The sequence below is a fragment of the Myxocyprinus asiaticus genome, chromosome 19 (genome assembly GCF_019703515.2).
Source record: "Myxocyprinus asiaticus isolate MX2 ecotype Aquarium Trade chromosome 19, UBuf_Myxa_2, whole genome shotgun sequence".
NCBI classification, from domain to species: Eukaryota; Metazoa; Chordata; class Actinopteri; order Cypriniformes; family Catostomidae; genus Myxocyprinus; species Myxocyprinus asiaticus.
In genome coordinates this window covers 4173086-4198813 of record NC_059362.1, presented here as the reverse complement: position 1 = coordinate 4198813, position 25728 = coordinate 4173086, and the positions used below count along the sequence as shown (strand labels likewise).

Genomic DNA, 25728 nt, shown 5'->3' with positions numbered 1-25728 from the left:
TTTAAAAACTGCATTTTGTGTTTACTTGTGTTATCTTTGACTAATATTTAAACTTGTTTGATGATCTGAAACATTTAAGTGTGACAAACATGCAAAAAAATAAGAAATCAGGAAGGGGGCAAACACTTTTTCACACCACTGTATATAAAAACATGAAAAATTAAAAGGACGTAGTGTATGATATTGATCAAATATTTCAAAACAAAAGAGATTGTCTGAATTTCCATTGTGTCACTTTACTACTTTATTTTGTTTAAAAAATGTTATTACTTTTCTGTTTGTTTAAAGATGATTTGTGTTGCTTCATTAGACAGAATGAAAGTTCCTTCTTCTGAGAAAGAGTAAGAAAAGGGAGAAAGTAATCATAAGACAGTTAATTGACTTAAAAAAAGAGAGGGGATTATATTAGTAATAAAATGACAGGACAGCAATAAAACTACAAGATAGGTGTTGTAAATTTAAAGCTCTGCTTGAACAGAAGGCTTGAACAGAAGGCTAAAGTAAGTTGTATTGAATGAAAAGAAAATGTCGAAAAAGAAAGGTCAAGTTTGTGTTTTATTAAAGATTTGATGGTTCTTGGTTTAGAGATCACAAGGTATATGGCGTTCTCATGAAAGACAGATTGTTGCATCAGCTATGTTTTTCAATGTTCTTATTACAGATGCAAAGTGATAAGGAGAATTAAACAACAGGGATATTAGGGATATTGGTCTCCATTTTTGCAAGTGAAAGTTGATGAGTATTTGTCCACATGTGAAGTCTGTGCTCAAAACAATGTCAGGACATGGTAAATAAAGTACATGGAAAGCATTATATGCTTGTGGTGATATGCAGATTTAGCAGATGGCTGGAAGTAGTACTATCAACTGATCAGCGGTCAGGAACAGTAATCAAATTTCTAACAAGGGAGGTAATACCTAGATTCTGAATACCGAAAATTTCTACAGTTTTTGATGTATATGTTGTTTGAATGGACAAAAGAAAGTAGGGACGAGTAAATTGAAAGTTCTGGAAGAGGTTTTCTTGAAGATGGTTTAAGAGGGGAAAGTTTGAAAGCAGTTAATATAATGAATTATTATAATTATCACTATTTTCACTGTTGAAGAGTAACTTAAATATATTATTGTGAGATTCTAAAATAAAAAAAAAAGGAATAACTGTAACAAGATTAGAAACAGTGTGGAGGAGTGGAATGTCCTCCTCTTAATTCCTCCCCCGCCCTCTCTCTCACTCTCAGTTTAAGTTTTTGAAGTGTGCTAAAGGCACATCTCTAAATTGTTTTATTTTCTTTTGATTTTCTTTTCTTTTATATGGACAATGATGTGACTTGACAATAATGTTAGATACAGTGATATGAAGGAGAGGTTCAAACAGCTTTCCTCATCATGATTAAAGATTTGATATATTCAGAGGGCAATTTGAAGTTAAGTGCTTATACTAAAAATAAGAGATTTGGTTGAACGTTCATCTGAAAGAATAAATGTATATTCAAAAACTATCTAGAGACTATTATTGAATTAAGGTGATGTTTTTAATTTAAGCTTCCTAGAAGCTTGACAGAGGTTACTTTTATTTTGTTTTGTTCTGATGTTAGTCCCAACCATGATACATGGTGTTTTGTGACATCTGCCAAAAAAAAAAAAAAAAAAAAAAAAAAAAGCAGAAATACAACCTGAATGGAAATTAATGATCTAAAAATGAGTTCAATTGAAGCATTTTAATTTTAATTTGGACAATTTTAATAGATTGTTGAATTTTGAATAATGCTTTATGAATTTAACCATGTTATGAACTGTCTCCATATTTAAGCAGTTAAGAATGACATTGATCAATGTGAATGGTCCAATGCAATGATAACTACCCTGGATGTACAGAAAGACCAAATTGGGAGGAAATTGATTCCTCCAATGACTATATATGATGAAATGCATGATGAGCCATGCCCCAGAATGAAAGTGCTAGCCTAACCTCTCCCCGGAGGTGACCCTCTATGATGCTCAAAGTATCTGGGTTGAAGATATCTACACTACAAAAAAAGAACTCTTAATATTATGATGAATATTTTGTTTTATGTTTGATATACTCTACATTACTGTGACAACCACAGGCAAGGCTGAACCAACTGCACGCTCATGCTTATGTGCTTATATGTTTCATTTATTGAATGAAGGTATAAGGAGACAGAATCTTTTTACTCTGTTCTTAATTAAACTTGAATGAGTTCTGCAATCTCCACTGGAGTGCGGTTGCATAATCTGGTCATTGGTAATGAAGCTGTGTGACTTAACTTTGTCACTAGAATGAAGTCACTTAGGCGACTGAATTATGAAACTGCACTCTGGGTAAAAACAGTGAAGGTGGGACTTGTAAGTCCCAGAGGAGGGATAATGTAGAATATTTTTATAAAGTTGAGTATAAATTAATCAAGTATAATCAATGTTAATATAGCCATTTTATTCTACAATTGTTTCTGGTGGTCAAGCATGTGACTTGCTGTGTCTGTGGAATGTGGGGCCCCATTCATCATAGTGAAGCAAAAGTGTGTAAGCCCCCTAGAGCAACACTGACGCTTCACAGGATGTGTAAAAATCTTGGTCTTTCGGATATTTGGAGACTTTTGAACCCATCTGGTAGGGACTATACATTTTTTTCATCAGTCCAAAAGATTTATTCTAGAATAGATTTTTTTTTTTTTGATATCCAAATCCCTAATTTCATCTGTTGTTAATTGCTCAATTGGAAACATTTTAGTCTCATGCCCTGGTGAGTTTAGAGGTGATGCCACATATAGAGAAAAATAAATCATATAGTTGACGCCTTAATGTATCCCTTCTGCAAAATCCTGATTTCCAATAAATGTTAAAGACTGAAATCAATGTTTATATGGAGACCAACTGGTCCTCAGTATCCTCTGTGGGCGTGGCTTGGGAGGCACTTAAAGCGGTTCTTAGGGGCCGGATCATACAGTATGCCTCATTCATCAAAAAATCCAAAGCACGAGAACTTGTGGAGTTGGAAGGAAATATTAAAAGTGCCGAGGCAGAGCTGAAGCGCCGTATGTTAGCTGATGGCCTCAGAGAATTGACCCGATTGAAATACAGACATAATACTATTTTGTCACGGAAAGTGGAGTTTTGGTTATTCAGGGCAAGACAGTCATACTTTGAGTCGGGGGACAAAGCAGGGAAGCTTTTGGCTAGATATATAAAGCAGAAAGAGTCTTTTTCTATCATTCCCTCAGTGAAATCTGCTGGTGGTGAAATATTTACCTCAGCCATTGATATTAATAATGCCTTTAAAGAATTCTATATTGATCTTTACAGTTCCACACCTTCGTCTACTGATGAAGATATTAGAAACTTTGTGGAACCATTAGATCTTCCTAAACTGACGATTGAGCAAAAAAGCTCACTTGATTCTGAGATAACCTTGGAGGAGCTTGACGAGGTAATTAAGTCCCTTCCTACTGGCAAGGCTCCGGGGCCAGATGGTTTTGCTGCTGAATTTTTTAGATCTTATGCTACAGAACTGGCTTCACTTTTGTTAGAAGTTTATACTGAATCATTAAAGAATGGAAAGCTTCCGTCAACCATGACACAAGCCCGGATCAGTCTGATTCTTAAAAAGGACAAAAATATTGTCAAAAATTTTGGCTAATCGATTAAGTAAAGTTATACATATAGATCATACATATAGATCAGGTGGGGTTTATTCGGGGCTGCAGCTCTTCTGATAACATCAGGCGTCTCATCAATATCATGTGGTCAGTGGCGAATGAACAATCTCCGGTCGCTGCCATCTCACTTGACGCCGAAAAGGCGTTTGATATGGTAGAATGGGATTATCTTTTTAAGATTTTGGAAATGTATGCGTTCGGGAGTACATTTATTGGTTGGATTAAGTTACTTTATAAACACCCTGTAGCAGCAGTACAAAGAAATGGATTAATTTCAGATTATTTTACTCTGAATAGGGGCACTCGGCAGGGTTGCCCTCTTTCCCCATTATTGTTCCGTCTTGCCCTGGAACCATTAGCAGCCGCGATAAGAAAGGATGATGATTTTCCAGGGGTGACAGCGGGTGGTGTGGCGCATAAGCTTCTGCTTTACGCAGATGATATTTTATTATTTGTCTCTGAACCTACTAGATCTATGCCTTGCCTCCAAATAATTATTAATTCCTTTTCCAAGTTCTCAGGATACAAAGTCAATTGGTCTAAATCCGAAGCTTTGGCGCTGACAGCGTACTGCCCAGAAACGGCTTTCCAGCCTGGCGCCTTCCAGTGGCCCAAACAGGGCATTAAGTATTTGGGGATTTTATTCCCAGCAAATTTGTCTGATTTAGTTAGTTAATTTTGACCCTTTAATAAAAAGGTTTTCAAGCGATGTGGGCAGGTGGGCTTCATTTAATTTATCGATGATTGGGAAGGTTAATGTTATTAAAATGAATTGTATTCCAAAATTCAACTACCTGCTTCAGTCTCTCCCTGTAGATGTCCCCCTCTCTTATTTCAAGCAATTTGATAGCATAGCGAAGTCCTTTATTTGGAATGGTAAGCGCCCCAGGTTAAATTTCAGTAAGTTACATAGGCCAATTGACAATGGTGGGTTAGGCCTACCCAAGATTTTGTTTCATTATTATGCGTTCAGTCTTAGACATTTGGCTCATTGGTCGCTTCCACCTGAGAGAGCCCCTCCCTGGTTTTGTATTGAAAAGGAAGTTCTTGCCCCTATCTCGCCACTGCAAAGCCTTTCGATCAAACTAGCCATAGAGGTTAAGTCGCACCCCGTTATTTTGCATTTGCACTCGATATGGACAAAAGTGTCCAGAGTGTTTAATTTGGATATTTATTTAAATGCAGCCTCGAGCATATGGCTGAACCCTAAACTATGTATTAATAAGTCCCCTTTTTGTTGGTCAGATTGGATTGTGAGGGGGGGTTAATGCACTTGGTGACCTATATGAGGGTGGAGTATTGAGACCTTTTGAAAATTTGATTCAACATTTTGGTATTCCCAGATCTCAGTTTTATAAGTATTTACAGCTTCGCCACCTACTCTGCACTATTTTTGGGAGTGGCACGTACCCCCCTAAAGCGGCAGGTGCTTTGGGAGAGGTGATTGCTGCTTTTGGAAAAGGCCATGAAGCATCAGTGTATTACTCCCTACTAATTCAGAGTCTGGGGGATGGAGCCTTGACTTCTCTCAAGAGAGTATGGGAAAAATATTTGAATTTGGTATTGGAGGATGGAGTGTGGACTAAGATTCTTAAAAATGTCAAGTCTGTATCTAGAGATGCAAGGGTTCGCCTTATGCAATTTAAGATTTTACATAGATTTTATTGGACCCCCTCTAGATTATATAGGCTTGGTCTTAAAGACACACCCACTTGCTGGCGATGCCAATCAGAAGTTGGAGACACTACCCATGTCTTTTGGGGGTGTGTTAAGATCCAGGAGTTTTGGTTGAGGGTTCAGAGGTATTTGTGTGATGTTTTAAACACTCAGGTTTTGCTTTGTCCCAGACTCTGTATTTTGGGTGATGGGGCGGTCATGCATTTAGGGGATAATCACATAAAAAACTGGGTTCTGACCAGTCTCATGATCGGCAGGCAAGTAATTTTAAGGGGTTGGAAGTCAAGTGGAGCACCCTGTTTTTCGGAGTGGTGTGTGGAAATGGGGAGGGTAGCTGCATTTGAAGAGGTGGTAAGTAGAAGGCTGGGGTTTAAGAGACTTATTTGCTAAAAAAATGGGGCAAATATTTAGTTTTTTTGGGGGACTCTCGGGGAGGGGATGTGGAGAGTGTAGTTTAATCATGTATGTTTATTATTATTTTATTTATTTATTTGTGTATATATATGTATATATATATATAATATATATATATATTTTATTTATTTATTTTTTTTTTGGATTGTGTGTGTGTGTTATGTGGGACCACAGGGGTGTTCGTTAGGGGTCAGGGTGGGACTGTATTAGTAGGGTTTAAAGGTAAAATGTTGATTCTTTATATACACTATATTGCCAAAAGTATTCGCTCATCTGCCTTTAGACGCATATGAACTTAAGTGACATCCCATTCTTAATCCATAGGGTTTAATATGACGTCGGCCCACCCTTTGCAGCTATAACAGCTTCAACTCTTCTGGGAAGGCTTTCCACAAGGTTTAGGAGTGTGTTTATGGGAATTTTTGACCATTCTTCCAGAAGCGCATTTGTGAGGTGAGACACTGATGTTGGACGAGAAGGCCTGGCTCGCAGTCTTCGCTCTAATTCATCCCAAAGGTGCTCTATCGGGTTGAGGCCAGGACTCTGTGCAGGCCAGTCAAGTTCTTCCACATCAAACTCGCTCATCCATGTCTTTATGGACCTTGCTTTGTGCACTGGTGCGCAGTCATGTTGGAACAGGAAGGGGCCATCCCCAAACTGTTCCCACAATGCTGGGAGCATGGAATTGTCCAAAATCTCTTGGTATGCTGAGGCATTCAGAGTTCCTTTCACTGGAACTAAGGGGCCAAGCCAAGCTCCTGAAAAACAACCCCACACCATAATCCCCCCTCCACCAAACTTCACAGTTGGCACAATGCAGTCAGACAAGTACCGTTCTCCTGGCAACCGCCAAACCCAGATTCGTCCATCAGATTGCCAGATGGAGAAGCATGATTCGTCACTCCAGAGAACGCGTCTCCACTGCTCTAGAGTCCAGTGGCAGCGTGCTTTACACCACTGCATCCGACACTTTGCATTGCACTTGGTGATGTATGGCTTGGATGCAGCTGCTTGGCCATGGAAACCCATTCCATGAAGCTCTCTACGCACTGTTCTTGAGCTAATCTGAAGGCCACATGAACTTTGGAGGTCTGTAGCGATTGACTCTGCAAAAAGTTGGCGACCTCTGCGCACTATGCGCCTCAGCATCCGCTGACCCCGCTCTGTCATTTTACGTGGCCTACCACTTCGTGGCTGAGTTGCTGTCATTCCCAATTGCTTCCACTTTGTTATAATACCACTGACAGTTGACTGTGGAATATTTAGTAGCGAGGAAATTTCATGACTGGACTTGTTGCACAGGTGGCATCCTATCACAGTACCACGCTGGAATTCACTGAGCTCCTGAGAGCAGCCCATTCTTTCACAAATGTTTGTAGAAGCAGTCTGCATGCCTAGGTGCTTCATTTTATACACCTGTGGCCATGGAAGTGATTGGAACACCTGAATTCAATTATTTGGATGGGTGAGCGAATACTTTTGGCAATATAGTGTATGTGTTGAGTTTTTTCCACTGTCATGTGCATATGAATCAATAAAAATGTTAATTACAAAAAAAGAACAGAAAAAAGAAAAGCCATCAATGCCCGTGTCTGATGTGCTGTTTGTTCAGAGGCGTGCAGCGGGAGCGTGTCTTCATGAAACACATAATTATAATTATAATAATTTTCTTTATCACACATTATACATTTGCACATATACAGTGAAATTCTTCTTTTTCACATATCCCAGCTAGGCTGGGGTCAGAGTGCAGGGTCAGCCATGATACAGCGCCCCTGGAGCAGATAGGGTCAAGGGCCTTGCTCAAGGGCCCAACAGTGGCATCTTGGAGGTGCTGGGGCTTGAACCCCTGACCTTCTGATCAGTAACCCAGAGCCTTAACCGCTGAGTATGAGAATGCTGCAAATGACCTCAGACCATCTCGGGAGGTGCTCGAAGTTTAGTTCGCTTTATTTCCATGGAGCAGTTTGCACTTAACATGCATCGTGAATGCAACTCTGCAGGGTCACTCAAATATATCTTGTATTAACGAATACAAGAAAATTTATTAGGCTTACACTTTATATAAAAACTGGTGTTTTCTATTCATTCAAGCACTGACTAAGTGAAGTTACAAACTGATTTAACCGTTTTGAAAGTAGAAATTATGTAGGTTGTGCTGAATTTCCTATAGATAATGGTTTGTTTATTTTTTGACATTATAATTATTATCTGTACATTTATAATTGTCTTTAGTTCTTAATTTTTAGGCTATTTCCCAGATGTTGTGGACGAATACTTGTGTGATGGCAAATGGGGCCGTTGGAGACGGTAAATGTTTGGATTTGGGAAGATGGTTATACAAGATTTTTGGCAGCAGTTTATAATAATGTTCCATAGTAAATACATAACTATGTAGGTACTAATGCAGGACAAATGAAAAGTACAGCATAAACTCGTCAGTCACTACTACTAACTAATATGGAAGAGTAATTAATTTGTTCACAGTTAATGGAAAATTTATGACTGGGGTAGTTCACTATTGTATTTACTATGGAACATTATTATAAAGCATTACCAGATTTTATCTTATTTTAATTGATTTTTTAATTTAGTTTAAAGTGCAATTTGATTTTAGAAATATCTTTTAAGTTGTTTGTGTTTCAATAAATGAATTTAATTTTTAAAGCAAATCAATAAAGCAAAAATATTCATGACTCTCGGCAGAGGGTTTGACGACATAATCGATATCGTGATATTTTAAAGGCGATTATCGATAAAATATTTTTCACATATTGTCCAGCCCTAGTGTGACAATTTAATTAAATCACAAAAGGGAAATACAAAAATGAAAAACTACAAAATCAGAAATGTCGAAATTATAATATTCAGAGAGAGATAATATCATTTCTACACTAATACCAAACCAACACTCAATGGTCCACACAAAATTGTTATGGAACTGTGTGTCTAAATACAGCTTTAAGTTTTTTTTATATATAAAGTTTCTAGAATACATACACACCTAATATATAATAAACACTTAATATACACATTTAAAAATGTCTCATACTCGTGAGAACTAATGACACACTCAATAGTGTGACTTAATGGCAAAAAATTGGCATTAAAATGATTGCGATATTCACTATGTTGCTTAAAGGTAAAGTTCACCCAAAAATGATAATTTTCTCTTTATTTACTCACCTTTATGCCATCTTAAACTCGTATGACATTTTTTTCTTCTGTGTAACACAAACAAACATATTTAAAAGGATGTATGTGGTGTTTTTGTCCATACAATGCAAGTCAATGGGTCTGAAATGTTCAACTCCAAAAAGGACATAAAAGCAGCATGAAGGAATTCCATACATATTGTGAGTGGTTTAATCCATGTCTTCTGAAGAGATACGGTTGGTTTTGGGTGAGAAACACCCAAATATTGAGATTTGCAGTCACCTAGGCATGTTGATGATTTGATTTGAAGCTCGATTACACTTCCTCGCACTTAAACCAGACACGGTGTTGCCAGGTTTGCGGTTTTCACCCCCAGTATTGATTCAGAAGACATTGATTATTAAACCACTCAAGTTGTATGGATTACTTTTATGCAACATAAGCAACATATAGGGGCACCACACGGGTGCCAAAATCATACTTTTTAAATCTCCTATGAAACCTTACAAATCACCAAAAGCACAATTTAAACAATAATGAAAGGATGTATTTTAACTTTTATTTGATTTAATTTGATTTAATTTAAAATTTTCTTAGCATTTTAAATGGGTTCAAATATGCATTTTTTTCAAGAGATAACTTCATAGCTACCGCTCACCCTCTGTCTACCAACGTTGCTCTGACTGTCACAATAAAACAATGCCCAAGTGGATAGAGAGATTGGTAGGCTTAACTTATCACTTTATCACTGAAAATCTTGAAGATAGCCTTGAAGTTAACTGATATTTAACGTTGCCGAGAGGTACAGATGGTCAGCTAATGTAAATATTAGTTCATTTTTGAGTATCTTTTCTGTCACGGTAGGGCTGCTCAATTATGGCAAAAATCATAATCATGATTATTTTGGACAATACTGAGATCACGATTATTTAACATTTATTGACTTTGGAAACATCACGCATTTATTGAACTTTTAAAAACACTTGTCTTTTTAACAGTGGACTTCCTTGAACTTGAAATGTAAACTGCACTGGGTAGGGGAGGAGGCTATTGTCATATGATAATTATTTTATGTTAGTCAAATAAAGATAAGCCTCCATCACCATCATTTACAGCAGAGATGCTCACACTTCTATGGAATGAGATCTACTTTTTCATCATGTTATTGCAGCAAGATCTACCATGTACAATAAAGGCTATACATTATCACAATACCAACATTTCAGTAGTCGGCAGTGAAATTTGACACAACAAATAATAACACTAACTAATATGTTAATTATGGAAGAATGGTTTCAAGTTCTTAAGTAATTATTCAAGACTAGTAAACAGTCAGTAATAAAATAATAATAAAAACAGTAATGAATAGAAATAGATGAAAAATAATAGAACAAAATATACAAATTAAGAAAATTCAGTGATTTTTAACAGCTTTAAAAGTTAACAACAGTAGGCTATCAAGTATTCAAGTAAACATTCAGAATGAAATGCAACAAAAAACTACTACTGGCCTTTACTGTATGATTATAATACATTAATACTTAAAGCTACTAAAGTTTATTTTGGAAAACAGGCCAAAAAAAGACCAATTAAAAATACATTTTGTGGCTAAGACTACACTCTCTCACCTTTATGTTCACTTCGATCCATCTTTAACTCACAAAAAAACTTTCTCTTCTTAATAGAGCTGCATATCACAGATTTTCTTCATGATAATATACAGTGAACGTGAAACATATATTATGATTCACTACGTCGCGAGCCATCACATTATAATCTAGCTGTAGTAAATGCACGCGATGGATGAGCATCCCCGTGCCAGAGTGTGCATCAGCCGATTCAGATTCAATCTCTTCCCCACTCACTTCAAGCAACTCATAGACGCGGCACTGAACCGCACAGATAAATGCCAGTTTCTGAGTTTATTTTAATAGCTTCCTTATAATTTTAACTTTAATAAAGGATGCTTTAAAGATATAATGCTGGGGTGTTTCATTGTGAAATGGAATGCGGCACAATAATCGTTTTATCTCGATTATCTTGTTTTCACAATCGTTGGAAGCCAAAATCGTAATTGAGCATAAAATTTTACTCCTCGCCCAGCCCTATGTCATGGTTATGCAAAATGCTGTGAATGGGCGTCCAATCGCTTCCAAAGAGAGAAAAGCTTGTTGAAGAAACTTGTTACCTGACCCTTTGCCATGTCCAACCTGTACTTGGGCTCCTCGTACAAACCATATCTAATGTAGCCGCGCTTTCCTACCTTCACATTGATGTTAAATACCCCTTAACAAATGTGTAGTGGCGCCACTGCTTTTATGTCCTTGTTGGAGCTTGAAAGTTTTGGACCCCATTGACTTGACAAAAACACATTATAAAACCTTTAAAATATCTTAGTTTATGTTCCGCAGAAGGAAATACAAAATAATTAGAGTTTGGGAAAGCATGAGGTTGAGTAAATGATGAGAGAAATAGACAATTTTTTAGGTGAACTATTCCTTCAATAGTGTGTATAAGTGCACATTTCAGACTGACCTATGGGCATGGAGCGACTCTTCAAGAGTTTAATCTCCTGTTCTCTCTCCTCCAGGACTTGCTGTATGATGGATTGATACTCTCTTTCTCTTTCTATTAACTCCTCCAACAACCTACAGCACACAAACACACACACACGCACAGAGAGAGAGAGAGAGACGTAAGTGAATTCGTTTTTCAGAGTAGTCGAGATACAGTTAAAGTCAGAAGTTTACATACACCATAGCCAAATACATTTAAACTCAGTTTTTCAAAATTCCTGACATTTAATCATAGAAAACATTCCCTGTCTTCCCATTCCCGGTCAGTTAGGATCACTATTTTAAGAATGTGAAATGTCAGAATAATAGTAGAGAGAATTATTTATTTCAGCTTTTATTTCTTTCATCACATTCCCAGTGGGTCAGAAGTTTACAAATACTTTGTTAGTATTTGGTAGCATTGCCTTTAAATTGTTTAACTTGGGTCAAACATTTTGGGTAGCCTTCCACAAGCTTCTCACAATAAGTTGCTGGAATTTTGGCCCATCCTTCCAGACATAACTGGTGTTACTGAGTCAGGTTTGTAGGCCTCCTTGCTCGCACACACTTTTTCAGTTCTGTCCACAAATTTTCTATCGGATTGAGGTCAGGGCTTTGTGATGGCCACTCCAATACCTTGACTTTACTGTCCTTAAGCAATTTTGCTACAACTTTGGAGGTATGCTTGGGGTCACTGTACATTTGGAAGACCCATTTGCGACCGAGCTTTAATTTCCTGGCTGATGTCTTGAGATGTTGCTTTAATATATCACATAATTTTCCTTCCTCATGATGCCATCTATTTTGTGAATTGTACCAGTCCCTCCAGCAGGAAAGCACCCCCACAATATGATTCTGCCACCCCCATGCTTCATGTTTGGGATGGTGTTCTTCAGCTTGCAAGCCTCACCCTTTTTCCTCCAAACATAATGATGGTCATTATGGCCAAACAGTTCAATTTTTGTTTCATTAGACCAGAGGACATTTCTCCAAAAAGTAAAATCTTTGCCCCCATGTGGACTTGCAAACTGTAGTCTGGCCTTTTTATTGTGGTTTTGGAGCAGTGGCTTCTTCCTTGCTAAGCAGCCTTTCAGGTTATTTCAATATAGGACTCATTTTACTGTGGATATAGATACTTGTCTACCTATTTCCTCCGGCATCTTCACGAGGTCCTTTGCTGCTGTTCTGGGATTGATTTGCACTTTTCGCACCAAACTACGTTCATCTCTAGGAGACAGACTGCGTCTCCTTCCTGAGTGGTATGATGGCTGCGTGGCCCCATGGTGTTTATACTTGCATACTATTGTTTGTACAGATGAACGTGGTACCTTAAGGCATTTGAAAATTGCTCTCAAGGATGAACCAGGCTTGTAGAGGACCACAATTTTTTTTTTCTGAGGTCTTGGCTGATTTCTTTTGATTTTCCCATGATGTCAAGCAAAGAGGCACTGGAGTTTGAAGGTAGGCTTTAAAATACACAGGTACACCTCCTATCAGAAGCTAATTGACTAATTGTCTAAAGGCTTGATGTCATTTTCTGGAATTTTCCAAGTTGCTTAAAGGCACAGTTAACTTAGTGTATGTAAACTTCTGACCCACTGGAATTGTCATATAGTCAATTAAAAGTGAAACAATCTGGCGGTAAACAATTGTTGGGAAAATTGCTCCTGTTATGCACAAAGTAGACGTCCTAAACAACTTGCCAAAACTATAGTTTGCTCATATTAAATCAGTGCAGTGGTTAAAAAATTAGTTTTAATGACTTCAACCTAAGTGTATGTATACTTCTGACTTCAACTGTACACATGACTGATTTTTAAAACTTATGTAATATTTCCTATGTTAAAATACCATCTCCTATCCCAGATTAATATGCAGAGTAAACTATAAGCAAGCCATTCGTAGGTTAATTTTCTCGAAACCCCCAGAAAAGTGAAAAAATGCAGACGTCTGATCGATCCATCTAAACACTGATATACAGAAGTCCCGGAACCTGAATAAAAAAAGACAGAAATGAATGAAAATGGATGAAGGCATGCTGTCTAGCTGTCACTGCCATTCTATGCTGTTTGTAGACGTGTGTTGAACCATAAGGAGATGTTCCGTTATACACAAGTCCTGATGTTTAAGTAGATATAACTTGCATTATATGACTTGTATGATAGTTGTAGAATGAACAATGTTATCAAGCTTATCAAGTAAAATAACAGGTTTTAAAACCTGTGTTATTCTTCTTTCAAGAGTGAAATTTGACTTAATTTACAGTAAGATAAGATTGATATCGAAGATCATTCATAAAGTCAGCATAATTAGACAAAGTAGGATAATTAACAAATATTGATTTTTATCCTATTATTGGGGATGAGGAAATAACTTTACCTCTTCAAGTCACACAATGTTGAATGTAATATGCTGCTTTAAAAAGGTATAAAACACAGGGCATATTGCTTGTGTAATGATGTTGAATGCAGACATAAAACAATAAAATGAGTGTCATACGATTTAAGACACATAAAAATAGGGACCGATACACAAGAACACGCAGTTGAACCAATACAGTGTTCCAGAAGTATCCGAAACTGAAGAATGCTGCCACATCAAAGGTATGTGTGAACTGTGCAATGACAAGTGTATAGCCAGTCTCTCTGTGCCGGTGGCGCGGAAACAGATTTGAATCTCTTTAGTTAGATTACGTCAACATTCGAAATGTGTATGTTGATAAAAAAAAACGAGTCAGTCACCGTGATTTTGTCATGTCTGGTATAAATTGGCCATATTATTATTATTTTAAAAATATATATTTTCTTTAATAAATTGGCCATATTGACTGCGGAATGTTGTTGTGATGATGTCAAAACCAGCCCAGTTTGCTGCCCACCCCACCCACCCCACCCCACTTAAAAACTCATTCCGGTGCAACTGCAGGCTGGCCTTTTCCATTTAATAAAAAAAAAGAATGACGACTAGGGCTGTAAAGCCCCAAAATGGCCAAGAAAGCACCATGCAAGCAGTTCATTTTCAAACAGTTTCACACAGTCAGTCATAATTTTTGTCTTTTGATGAAACTTACCTTTAAATTGAATCAATATTTAATCATGTCATAATTAATAATTTTTGTCAATTTTACTGTGATTTTCAGTCGACCAAAATAACATTTTAGTTGATGATAATGTGCATGATGACAATAAATTCTATTAAACTGTAACAGACCAAACTTTAACCAAACATTAAAATATTTTGAGAAATGTATAAACTAATTGCAATTATTTAAACATGTATTAAACATATTAAAGAATAAAATGAATATGTCTAATATGTAAGATTAAACAACATAAGGAAACTGTCCTTTAGCTCCTGAAATAATAGCAATTAATATACTGAAGTATTAGCTACTTTAAGAAGTTACTCTGTTGTGAATTCCACAAGTTTAGATCATTTAGGATATTGCATTACATGTAGCATATTTTTCTGTAAAAATGGTATATTCACTGCTCAAGTTTTACATTCTGACTCGCTCTTAACTTAGTTCAAGTCACCTTTTAATTGGATTTATTGTCTGTGTCTGTTCCATTTCTTGGTTTTCATTTCTATAATAAAGCTCTGCACTACCTCCGGGTCCAACGGCACAGGGAGCGGGGGACCTTCATTGTAGGTGTCTCTGGGACCACCAGAGCAGGGAGTGGAGGGGCCTATGCCGCAGGTAATGGAGGAGAGAAAAATTCCCCTCATCCTTATCCTAGCTTTGTGGTACCAATGGTCCCAGCCCCTGTGGTCCCAGCCTTGCTGTTCCCAATGATCCCAGCTACGGAGGATCCAGTGGGCACCAAGAAACCCAGGTGGTGTCAACGACGGACCAGAGGACTCCGGCGTTGGTGAGGCAGGAGGAGACTCTGGCTATGCAACAGGAGACAAATTCAGAGTGTAGCCAGTTGTGAGTCTAACTGACAGGGGAGCAACTAGCATAAGGAACCCTGGAGAAGGCCTCGAGGGCGACTCAGAGGGCGAGGTCAAAGCGGCCGGGGACTCAGAGGGCGAGGTCAAAGCGGCCGGGGACTCAGAGGGCGAGGTCAAAGCGGCCGGGGACTCAGAGGGCGAGGGTAAGGGTAAGGTGGCTGGGGACTCAAACGGCAGGGTCAAGTCGGCCAGGGACTCAGAGGGCGGGATCAAAACGGCCGGGACTCAGAGGGCGAGATCAAAAACGCTCGGGACTCAGAGGGCAAGATCAAAAACGTCTGGGACTCAGAAGGTGAGGTCAAAGCGGCCGAGGACTCAGAGGGTGAAGTCAAGGCGGCCGAGGACTCAGAGGGCAGGGGTCAAGGCGGCCGGGGACTCAGAGGGCGAGGTCAAAGCGGCCGGGGACTCAAATGGTGAGGTCAAAGCGGCCGGGGACTCAGAGGGCAGAGGTCAAGGCGGCCGGGGACTCAGAGGGCAGGGGCAAGGCGGCCGGGGACTCAGAGGGCAGGGGCAAGGCGGCCGGGGACTCAGAGGGCAGGGGCAAGGCGGCCGGGGACTCAGAGGGCAGGGGCAAGGCGGCCGGGGACTCAGAGGGCAGGGGCAAGGCACTAGGGGACTCAGACTCAGGCAAGGCACAAGGGGACTCAGACTCAGGCAAGGCACAAGGGGACTCAGACTCAGGCAAGGCACTGGGGGACTCAGACTCAGGCAAGGCACTGGGGGACTCAGACTCAGGCAAGGCACTGGGGGACTCAGACTCAGGCAAGGCACTGGGGGACTCAGACTCAGGCAAGGCACTGGGGGACTCAGACTCAGGCAAGGCACTGGGGGACTCAGACTCAGGCAAGGCACTGGGGGACTCAGACTCAGGCAAGGCACTAGGGGACTCAGACTCAGGCAAGGCACTAGGGGACTCAGACTCAGGCAAGGCACTAGGGGACTCAGACTCAGGCAAGGCACTAGGGGACTCAGACTCAGGCAAGGCACTAGGGGACTCAGACTCAGGCAAGGCACTAGGGGACTCAGACTCAGGCAAGGCACTAGGGGACTCAGACTCAGGCAAGGCACTAGGGGACTCAGACTCAGGCAAGGCACTGGGGGACTCAGACTCAGGCAAGGCACTAGGGGACTCAGACTCAGGCAAGGCACTGGGGGACTCAGACTCAGGCAAGGCACTGGGGGACTCAGACTCAGGCAAGGCACTGGGGGACTCAGACTCAGGCAAGGCACTGGGGGACTCAGACTCAGGCAAGGCACTGGGGGACTCAGACTCAGGCAAGGCACTAGGGGACTCAGACTCAGGCAAGGCACTAGGGGACTCAGACTCAGGCAAGGCACTAGGGGACTCAGACTCAGGCAAGGCACTAGGGGACTCAGACTCAGGCAAGGCACTAGGGGACTCAGACTCAGGCAAGGCACAATGGGACTCAGACTCAGGCAAGGCACAGGGGGACTCAGACTCAGGCAAGGCACTGGGGGACTCAGACTCAGGCAAGGCACCGGGGGACTCAGACTCAGGCAAGGCACCGGGGGACTCAGACTCAGGCAAGGCACCGGGGGACTCAGACTCAGGCAAGGCACCGGGGGACTCAGACTCAGGCAAGGCACCGGGGGACTCAGACTCAGGCAAGGCACCGGGGGACTCAGACTCAGGCAAGGCACCGGGGGACTCAGACTCAGGCAAGGCACCGGGGGACTCAGACTCAGGCAAGGCACCGGGGGACTCAGACTCAGGCAAGGCACCGGGGGACTCAGACTCAGGCAAGGCACCGGGGGACTCAGACTCAGGCAAGGCACCGGGGGACTCAGACTCAGGCAAGGCACCGGGGGACTCAGACTCAGGCAAGGCACCGGGGGACTCAGACTCAGGCAAGGCACCGGGGGACTCAGACTCAGGCAAGGCACCGGGGGACTCAGACTCAGGCAAGGCACCGGGGGACTCAGACTCAGGCAAGGCACCGGGGGACTCAGACTCAGGCAAGGCACCGGGGGACTCAGACTCAGGCAAGGCACCGGGGGACTCAGACTCAGGCAAGGCACCGGGGGACTCAGACTCAGGCAAGGCACCGGGGGACTCAGACTCAGGCAAGGCACCGGGGGACTCAGACTCAGGCAAGGCACCGGGGGACTCAGACTCAGGCAAGGCACTAGGGGACTCAGACTCAGGCAAGGCACTAGGGGACTCAGACTCAGGCAAGGCACTAGGGGACTCAGACTCAGGCAAGGCACTAGGGGACTCAGACTCAGGCAAGGCACTAGGGGACTCAGACTCAGGCAAGGCACTAGGGGACTCAGACTCAGGCAAGGCACTAGGGGACTCAGACTCAGGCAAGGCACTAGGGGACTCAGACTCAGGCAAGGCACTAGGGGACTCAGACTCAGGCAAGGCACTAGGGGACTCAGACTCAGGCAAGGCACTAGGGGACTCAGACTCAGGCAAGGCACTAAGGAACTCAAGTGAGGGCAAGCCACTGAACCAGGAACCTCTTGGATCACCGTAACTGAAACCACCAAACCAGGAACCTCTGGGACCACTGAAGCTGGGACCGATGGGACCACCAAGGCTGGGACTACAGGGGCTGGGACCAAAGAGGCAGGGACCACTGGAGCTGGGAGCGGAGGGGCCTTCATTGTAAGAGTCTCCGGGACCACCGGAGCAGGGAGCAGAGAACTCTGCATTGGATGGGTTTGAATAGGCCTATCAGAGAACTGATGCTTTTAGACTTTGGTAGAATTTCGTTTGTAGAGTTTGTTGCCCAAGTCCAGAGCTTTATCATAGAAATGAAAACCAAGAAAACCAAAAGCAAGAACTCACCCTGTAACATCATCAACAAACAAACAATGCTAGACAAATACGAGAGGAACACAAGGGAAACAATACTACAAAATAAGAGTCAAACATAACCTAGCGACCCCTACTGACCACTAGAGAAAGTCCCATGTATGTCACAAATATCTTGCAGTACTGTTTTTCTCTCGTCATATTTTCGTCAACAGTATGTTTTAATTTAAACCATTTGATTATAGTCATGATGTGTCTTTCACCAAGTCTTTCGCAAAGGGTGTTTTGATTTTGTCAATGATAACAATTAACATTTTTGTCAGCAATTTAGTTGACGAGATTAACACTCCATACAAGTATCATAAAAGTAGCCCATATGAATCATGCTCTATATTCCACGTCTTCTGAAGTCATCTGATAGTTTTGCGTGAGGAACAGACTGAAACTTAAGCATGAGATTTAAGTCAAACTTTTAAATTTTTAAAACTTTCAAAATTCACTTTTGGTACTTTTGACAGAAGCATGAATAATATCTTAGAGCTATGGCAGAGAGGAAGATTACCAGTGAATAATGAATTAAATTTCAGTCTGTTCCTCACACAAAGCTATTGTGTGACTTCAGAGACTTAGAATATGAAACACAAGTTGTATGGACTACTTTCATGATACTATTTTTGTCCTTTTAGGAGCCTAACAGTCCCTGTCCCCATTTACATTAATTTATGAAAAAAAAACCAACAACAACATAATAACATGTTTTTGTGTTCCACATAAGTCGTACAGGTTTGGAACAACATGTGGGTGAGTGAATGATGATAGAATTTTCATTTTTGTGTGAAAGCTGCGCAAGCGTTCACCTCTTGGTTTGGAGCTTCATGCGCCCCAGCTCCACGCTGATGGACTGTTGACCACTCTGAGACTCACGGGAGACAGTTGAACTGAGCGTGCTCACTCCAGATGTTACCACCGTGTCATCATGAACTATGGGTGGGACTATGTTCTTGAGAGCAGCGTTTCCCTGAGGAACAGTGTCATCATCAATGTCCTCTTGTTCAGCTGGGTCACTTTCAGATGCCAATGTGAAGTGTGGACGCAATTCTGAGTGTGAACAAGCGAACAACAAATGCAATCATACATTCAGCCCCAAATTAATTCTGTCTTGATTTATCAACCATCATCTTGTTCCAATCCCATAAGACTCTCTTTGTTTAGAGCAGAATATCTAGCAGAATGTTCACGATGCTGCAACAAAGCACCATCATAAGTAGTAGAGTGTCATAAAAGTAATCGATATGACTCGTGCAACATATTCCAATCTTCTGAAGTAATATGACAACTTTGTGTGAGGAACAGAAAATGCTGAAAACTTTCCCTCTGCCATAGCTCTCAAATCCCATTTTCCCATTCAGAAGACTTGTATATCACGTATGAGTTGTATGGACTACTTTTATGGAGCTTTATTGTTTATTATTTTTGGAGGTTGTCCCTATTTACTTTCATTATATGGAAAAGGGCAGTGTGAACATCCTGCTACACAACTCCTATTGTGTTTCACTGAAGGAAAAAAAAGTCAAAGGGTTTGGAACGACATGAGGGTGAGTAAATGAATGATGAATGATTTATTTTTTTCTTGAACAATTCCTTTAAAGAACATAAGGTGAGATATATAGTGCTGGGTAAAAATATACATTTTCAGATTAATCGTGATTCGATATTGATTCTTACAATCCCAAGATCAATCTTTTACTCAATGCGGCAACCTCTACAATGCAAGTAAATCACTCGCACATGCAACCAAATTTCACGCTATGCTACTAAAAATGTCTGTGATTCTCCACTGGCTGGTAAATGTTCAGATTTCACCTATCAAGATTGAGTAGTTTAGTTGTGAAAAATTCAAATCGAGAGATCTTTTCACTACGTGTTGAGAGTAAATGTTTGGTTTGACTCGTTCCGTGTAATGTGTGTCCAAAGACAAGATCAACACGATCCATTAGTCACTGAATAATGTCTCTTTTAATATCCTTTCTGTTCTTGACAGTCAGTTGTTGATCAAAAACAAAAAATAAACATTTAATTCTGATCACAAATAGCACAGATGTGTTAAAGAAGCCATTCAACTCCACTCTCGTTAATGTGCGCTCAACCAAAACACTTCTGTGAGATGCTCACTGAACTGCCGCTATTCTTAAAGAGACAGTACCATTTTAGCACTTGTTCTACAAATCAATGTTAATACTTGTATACTAAAGTGCAAATTATGCATGTAAACAAACATGTAACTATATATATATTTGTAAGCAGTTTTTTGACATTATATTTATTGATGGAACACATGAATTTGTATATTTTAAAGAAACTAAAATGTTACAAAAATGACAAAAAGGTAATTATACAGTTTATATACATATAAATTGCAAAATAAATATTTTTGTAATGTACCAAATTAGAAAGTCCCCTATATAATTAACAGCATTAGCTGAGAGAGAATTTCTTCCATATGTAAGCAAAACTGGCAAAACTGAAATATATGGCAATGAATCAGAATAAAATCGAATTGAGAGCTTGTGAATTAGAATCTAATCGAATTGGAAAATTTTTATCAATACCCAGCCCTAGAGATAAAGGAAAAAAGAGATAAAAAAAAAAAAAAAGAACTCTGCTGTTGTTTACCAGGTACCAATATGACGATGGCGGTCTGTACAGCCTTTCGAATGATGTTATCCAGGGCAAACATCCAGTGTGGCTTTATGTTGTGATTCCGCAAGACTTTATTAACCTGGAGACACACAAAGTTAGTCCATAACTATTCTTTTTATAAGATCTACTTTAGGAAGTTTAGAACACATTAAAGTCATTCAGAAAAAAAGTGGATATTGAACTTTTAAAGTCCACATGAAATGGCTTTTGTAACCCATACTTCCATATGTGATGCATTTCCAAGTCAAACAGGATATTCAACCAGAAAAAAAAAAATGTAGGAGGAAATTTATCAATCAGGAGTTTAATGGTAAAAAAAAAAAAGTGGCTGTTTCAAAATTAGAGTCAGAGCTAAATGTGAGTTTGCAGTAGATTGTGGAGGACTTCCCTCCTGAATCAAATCCGGCAGTGACACCCTCTTTTTAGGAGGCTTTTGGACCAGGATGTGGAGGCTGAAGATCAAGTTTACCCTTCAGAGCATCTTCATGCATCCCCATGGTAATACTTCTTTTCAAACCTTCATTACATTAATGTTAACCAGCATTAAAATGTGTTAACTATTTGCAAGATTTTAGAAAAGCTCTTTTACCTACAGTATCTAATGCCTAAATAGCTATTTGACTATTGGTTAATAGTAAGCAAAAGCCTGCACAGCGTAGGTGACTTCAGCAGAAAGCAAAGGCATTTCAGTAAGTTATTACATTTTGGGGAAAGATTACGACATTTTTATTTTTATGGAAATGGAATAACATGAATTGATGAATCATGTACAGACTAAGAACGTGTATTAAAGGTGCACCCACTTGTTGTCTTGGACTTATACTGACACCTAGTGGTGTGGAAGCATCATTCAAAAGTTTTTGTTACCAATGCCGCTGTAGAAATGTGTTATTTGCAGTCAGCCATGATAAACTGATTCAGAGTAAAAGCATTCAATTACAGGGGATTATTGAGATAAAGCAAGTAATATTGGCAACATGGCAATGCAAATGAATGTGCACTCAGCACCATGTAATACAGCAGCTTTTTTGACAAGCGTAGTGTTGGGGAAGCTACTTTGAAAACTGTAGCATCCCAAGATACAAGCTCATAACTTAAAGTAATTAAACTTCATTCAAGCTAATAACAAACGGTTAAAAACTACATTGAAGCTATTTAAAGAACAAAATTATTTTGGAAATATAACAATCGTATATTATTTAATTCTGTAATCAGAAATAATATTACCTGATAGTTCTATTTACAGATGTCCCAGGTCCGATACCTTGCTCACGTACTTATACTCGTGCTCATAAAAATGTTCAGATACCAAAAACCGATACCACGTACAAATGTCGTTCCGTAAACATTAAGTGCAAAAATTACAATCAAGTTATGTCCTAGTGTGATAAAACAGCAAAGGCTGCGATTTAATGTAATAAATAGATAGCCAGCATGTGCTGCATGCTTCAAAGTGAATGTGTTGTGCCAATACTGGCTGCTCATACCTTTTAGAGCTCCTTGTCTCATTCACAGAAAACACCATCGTGAGCACTGTTTGTAGCATATGACAATTCACTTTGTAGCATGAGGCACATACAGACTACGTATTTATTCATTAAATAGCAGCATTTTGCGGTTTAATAATCACAGAGGAACACATAGTGACCTGCTTTTCCAGAGGTGAGAAGCTACCATCAAAAACACTGAAACAAAAAGGGCTTCACTCCAAAATAAAAGCTTCTGCCAAACTAAAAGCTCAAATTAAACGGAAAAAAGTACGACAGAAATATATCACTACTGTATAGTTATGTAATATTCAGTGTAATACTACTACTACTAATAATAATACTTTTATAGTAACTGTATTAAATTTCAGCAATATCTCATATCTGTGATGCTCTGTTTTGACAAAAATAACTTTAATGTTGTATTTTGGAATGTTCTGTGAGGTTCTGTATAAAAGCACTTCATTTGATAAAAATAATACAATATCGTGTTGACAATGTATTGTTCTATTTTCATTTGATTAAAGTTTTAATTCATTCATTTATTTAGACACCATTTTCTTTTTAAAAATTGAAACAAACTGTTAATATGGAATTAAAAAAAAAGAAGGTATCGGTACTTGTATTTGTTCTAAGAAATGGTATCTGAACATCGCTAGTTATATTAATTAGTGTGATGTTCCCTTGTGAAAATTAATCAGGGTTTTACTACAGTAACCAAAGTTTGACCATAGTACTTGCAGTAAAACCATAATATTAACCATGGCTACTACAGTCATTTTTATTACAATATTACTTCAGTAAAACCATGGTTTCTGCAAAAAACAAAAACAAAAACAAAACATGGTTATTATAGTCATGGTTCCTACAAAATTAGAAAACCATAGTTTTACTAGTAGAACAATGGTTAATTTGTGTAAGGGTTAAACAAAGAGAGTGAAATGAACATTTACATTTATGCATTTGGTAGACGCTTTTATCCAAAGCGACTTACAGTGTACTTATTACAGGGACAATACCCCCAGAGCAACCTGGAGTTAAGTGTCTTGCTCAGGACACAATGGTGGTGGCTGTGGGGATCAAACCAGCAAACTTCTGATTACCAGTTATGTGCTTTAGCTCACTACGCCATCACCACACAACTTAAATGTATACTTTCAATACACTAATAAAACTAGAAAACACCCTATTTTAAATAATGGAATCAAGATAAAGTGATAAACAGAAACAATCCAATAAATCCTTCGCTTCAAAAATCAAGGCAAAGTCCCTTTATTGCTGTGCATGGCTCAGGTGAATCAGTGAATCATTTATGTGAACTAGTTCATTTACTTGAACTGTCCAAAGAACCCACTCACTAAAATGAATTGGAGTTCTAAACGCTAAATGTAAGGGTATTGTTTATTAATCCAGGTTCATTTACATGAACTGTTTGAAAGAACCGCTTCTTATTTGGTTTTCCCAGCACTACATGAGAGAGAGAGGACGGTTTAGGTGAGCGTGTTTTATTAATCCCTTGGCTTCATTGGTGCGTTCAAAATACAATGTGACAAATTTAGTTTTTTGTGATGCTACAGTGATAGCCACTGGAAAATGTAGTTCGCTACTGGAAAAGCTACATTATTGTAAAAAACAATTTAATTACGGTCACGCTACTGAAAAATGTTCTAACGTTAGTATCGTCGGCACTTATAGTTAACTACTCCCCAACACTAGTTTTCATCTCATGTGAGTGTACACCATTTGAAACATACTTGAAACATGCAGAAAATTACTTAGTGCACTTTTAAGAAAGTAAATAGGGTCCATTTTGATGTCATTTTGACACTGAAACTGAAATTTCAGAGAAGGTATTTTAAACGAAACTTTGACAAGATGCTCACCGCGTCCTGGAAGCCAAACAGCGCTACCTGCAGTTGGCTGATTGCAGCGCTATCGAAGTCGAGCTCCAGTTTGAGTTGAGAGAGGGTGCTGGCGATTATTTTTCTGTCTGCCATCCTCACAAAATCAGCCAAACTTGCCACCAGTGTGGAGATATGCTGATGCTTCAATTTCCTTTCCTCAGAGCCCTGTAGAGACAGCAAATGAAGGCCAAGGTTGTTACTGAAATACGGCGCAGCGCAAACTACATCAGATCCAACAGCAAACCCGCAACCTGTAAGCATAGTGTTTCACGTTATGTTGTTGTTACTATATTGAGTATTTTAAAATGACTAGAATGTTGTATCCAGGACAGCCCTTATGAAAATCAAGAGTTCGTGCAAACTTGCCGCAAATTCTCCACTGATAATTTTCACATGCAAATGAGCTTTGCGGCAAACTTGTGGAAAATTGTCCGTTGTTGCAAAGACTTCTGCAAACTTCTGGCAAACATTTGCAGCGAATCAAAAGCTAATTTGCATGTGAAATAACAAGCAGCATAATTGCTGCAGAAAGATTTTTTTAAGGGAGTTACTATCTGTTTTATAGTTGAAATTACTGAACTGTCGTTGTGACCAGACTTGTCATTCAGCACTTATACAAGTGTTTGAAAGAGAACAAAACAAGAAACACAAGAACAGTGTGTCTGAGTGTGAGGTGACCTGTGTGAGTGCCTCCTGCAGGTGCATCACTATCTTCTCTTTGTCTTCAGTAAGAATTCGGTGTAACGTGGCTCTCCGCTCACTGTCCTTCCTCAACATGAAGAAACCTGAGTCTTTCTCCTCAGGGGAAGGTGGAGCGCTGTGGTCTTCAAAGTTCTCCACTGGAATACTACAACATCAGGAAAATATCTGACATTGACTAACAGTCGACTCAAAGACATTTTCACATGTGAAATTGTAAACCCAGACTGATCCTTAACCCTGGGCTAATGTAATTCTGGGTTATCTGGTTCCATGTTTCATACTGTTTAAACTTCACACCCTGGGTTAGTAATTAATCCTGGATTTTCAGGTTTTGTGATTCCACACTGTTCATGTGTAAACCCTGGGATAACATTCAAATGTGCACATTTATGATGTTATTAACATTGATTGGAGTACATGATAAGCACTCAACTTGTTTTTATACCTGCTTGTCCATGTGTAGACACATGGATTGTCACATAAATCTGCTCGTCTTCAGGAATATTCCATTCAATTTCAATACAAGTTAAGCTCAACTGATGGCATTTGTGGCATAATACTGATTTCTTCTTCTTCAAATAAACGGACGGGGCGTGTATGTTTTTAAAATATTTTTTGTGGCAATCAATATTTTTCCACAAATGCTGTCGATTTGAGCTTAAACCTTTAAGGGTTAATATTAACAACTACAGTCTTGACCAACACAAAATAGGTATCGTTT

At 39.6% G+C, this 25728-nt stretch overlaps 1 protein-coding gene across 3 annotated transcripts in view; it reads right to left on the bottom strand.

Moving 5' to 3' along the window:
* The window catches only part of LOC127409880 (mitogen-activated protein kinase kinase kinase 5-like), a 127522-nt gene that overhangs the window by 9365 nt on the left and 92429 nt on the right, over positions 1-25728 (bottom strand). Inside the window, exons 23-27 of one of the 3 annotated variants that reach the window (XM_051644809.1) lie at positions 24984-25152; positions 24285-24470; positions 20888-20993; positions 19072-19312; positions 11459-11571 (exon numbers count right to left, since the gene is read on the bottom strand). In XM_051644809.1, coding sequence (XP_051500769.1) covers positions 11459-11571; positions 19072-19312; positions 20888-20993; positions 24285-24470; positions 24984-25152 — 815 coding nt within the window. Of the gene's footprint in view, positions 1-11458; positions 11572-19071; positions 19313-20887; positions 20994-24284; positions 24471-24983; positions 25153-25728 lie in introns of those variants that run through there. The other 2 variants (XR_007892049.1, XM_051644810.1) reach the window with 2 other exon arrangements.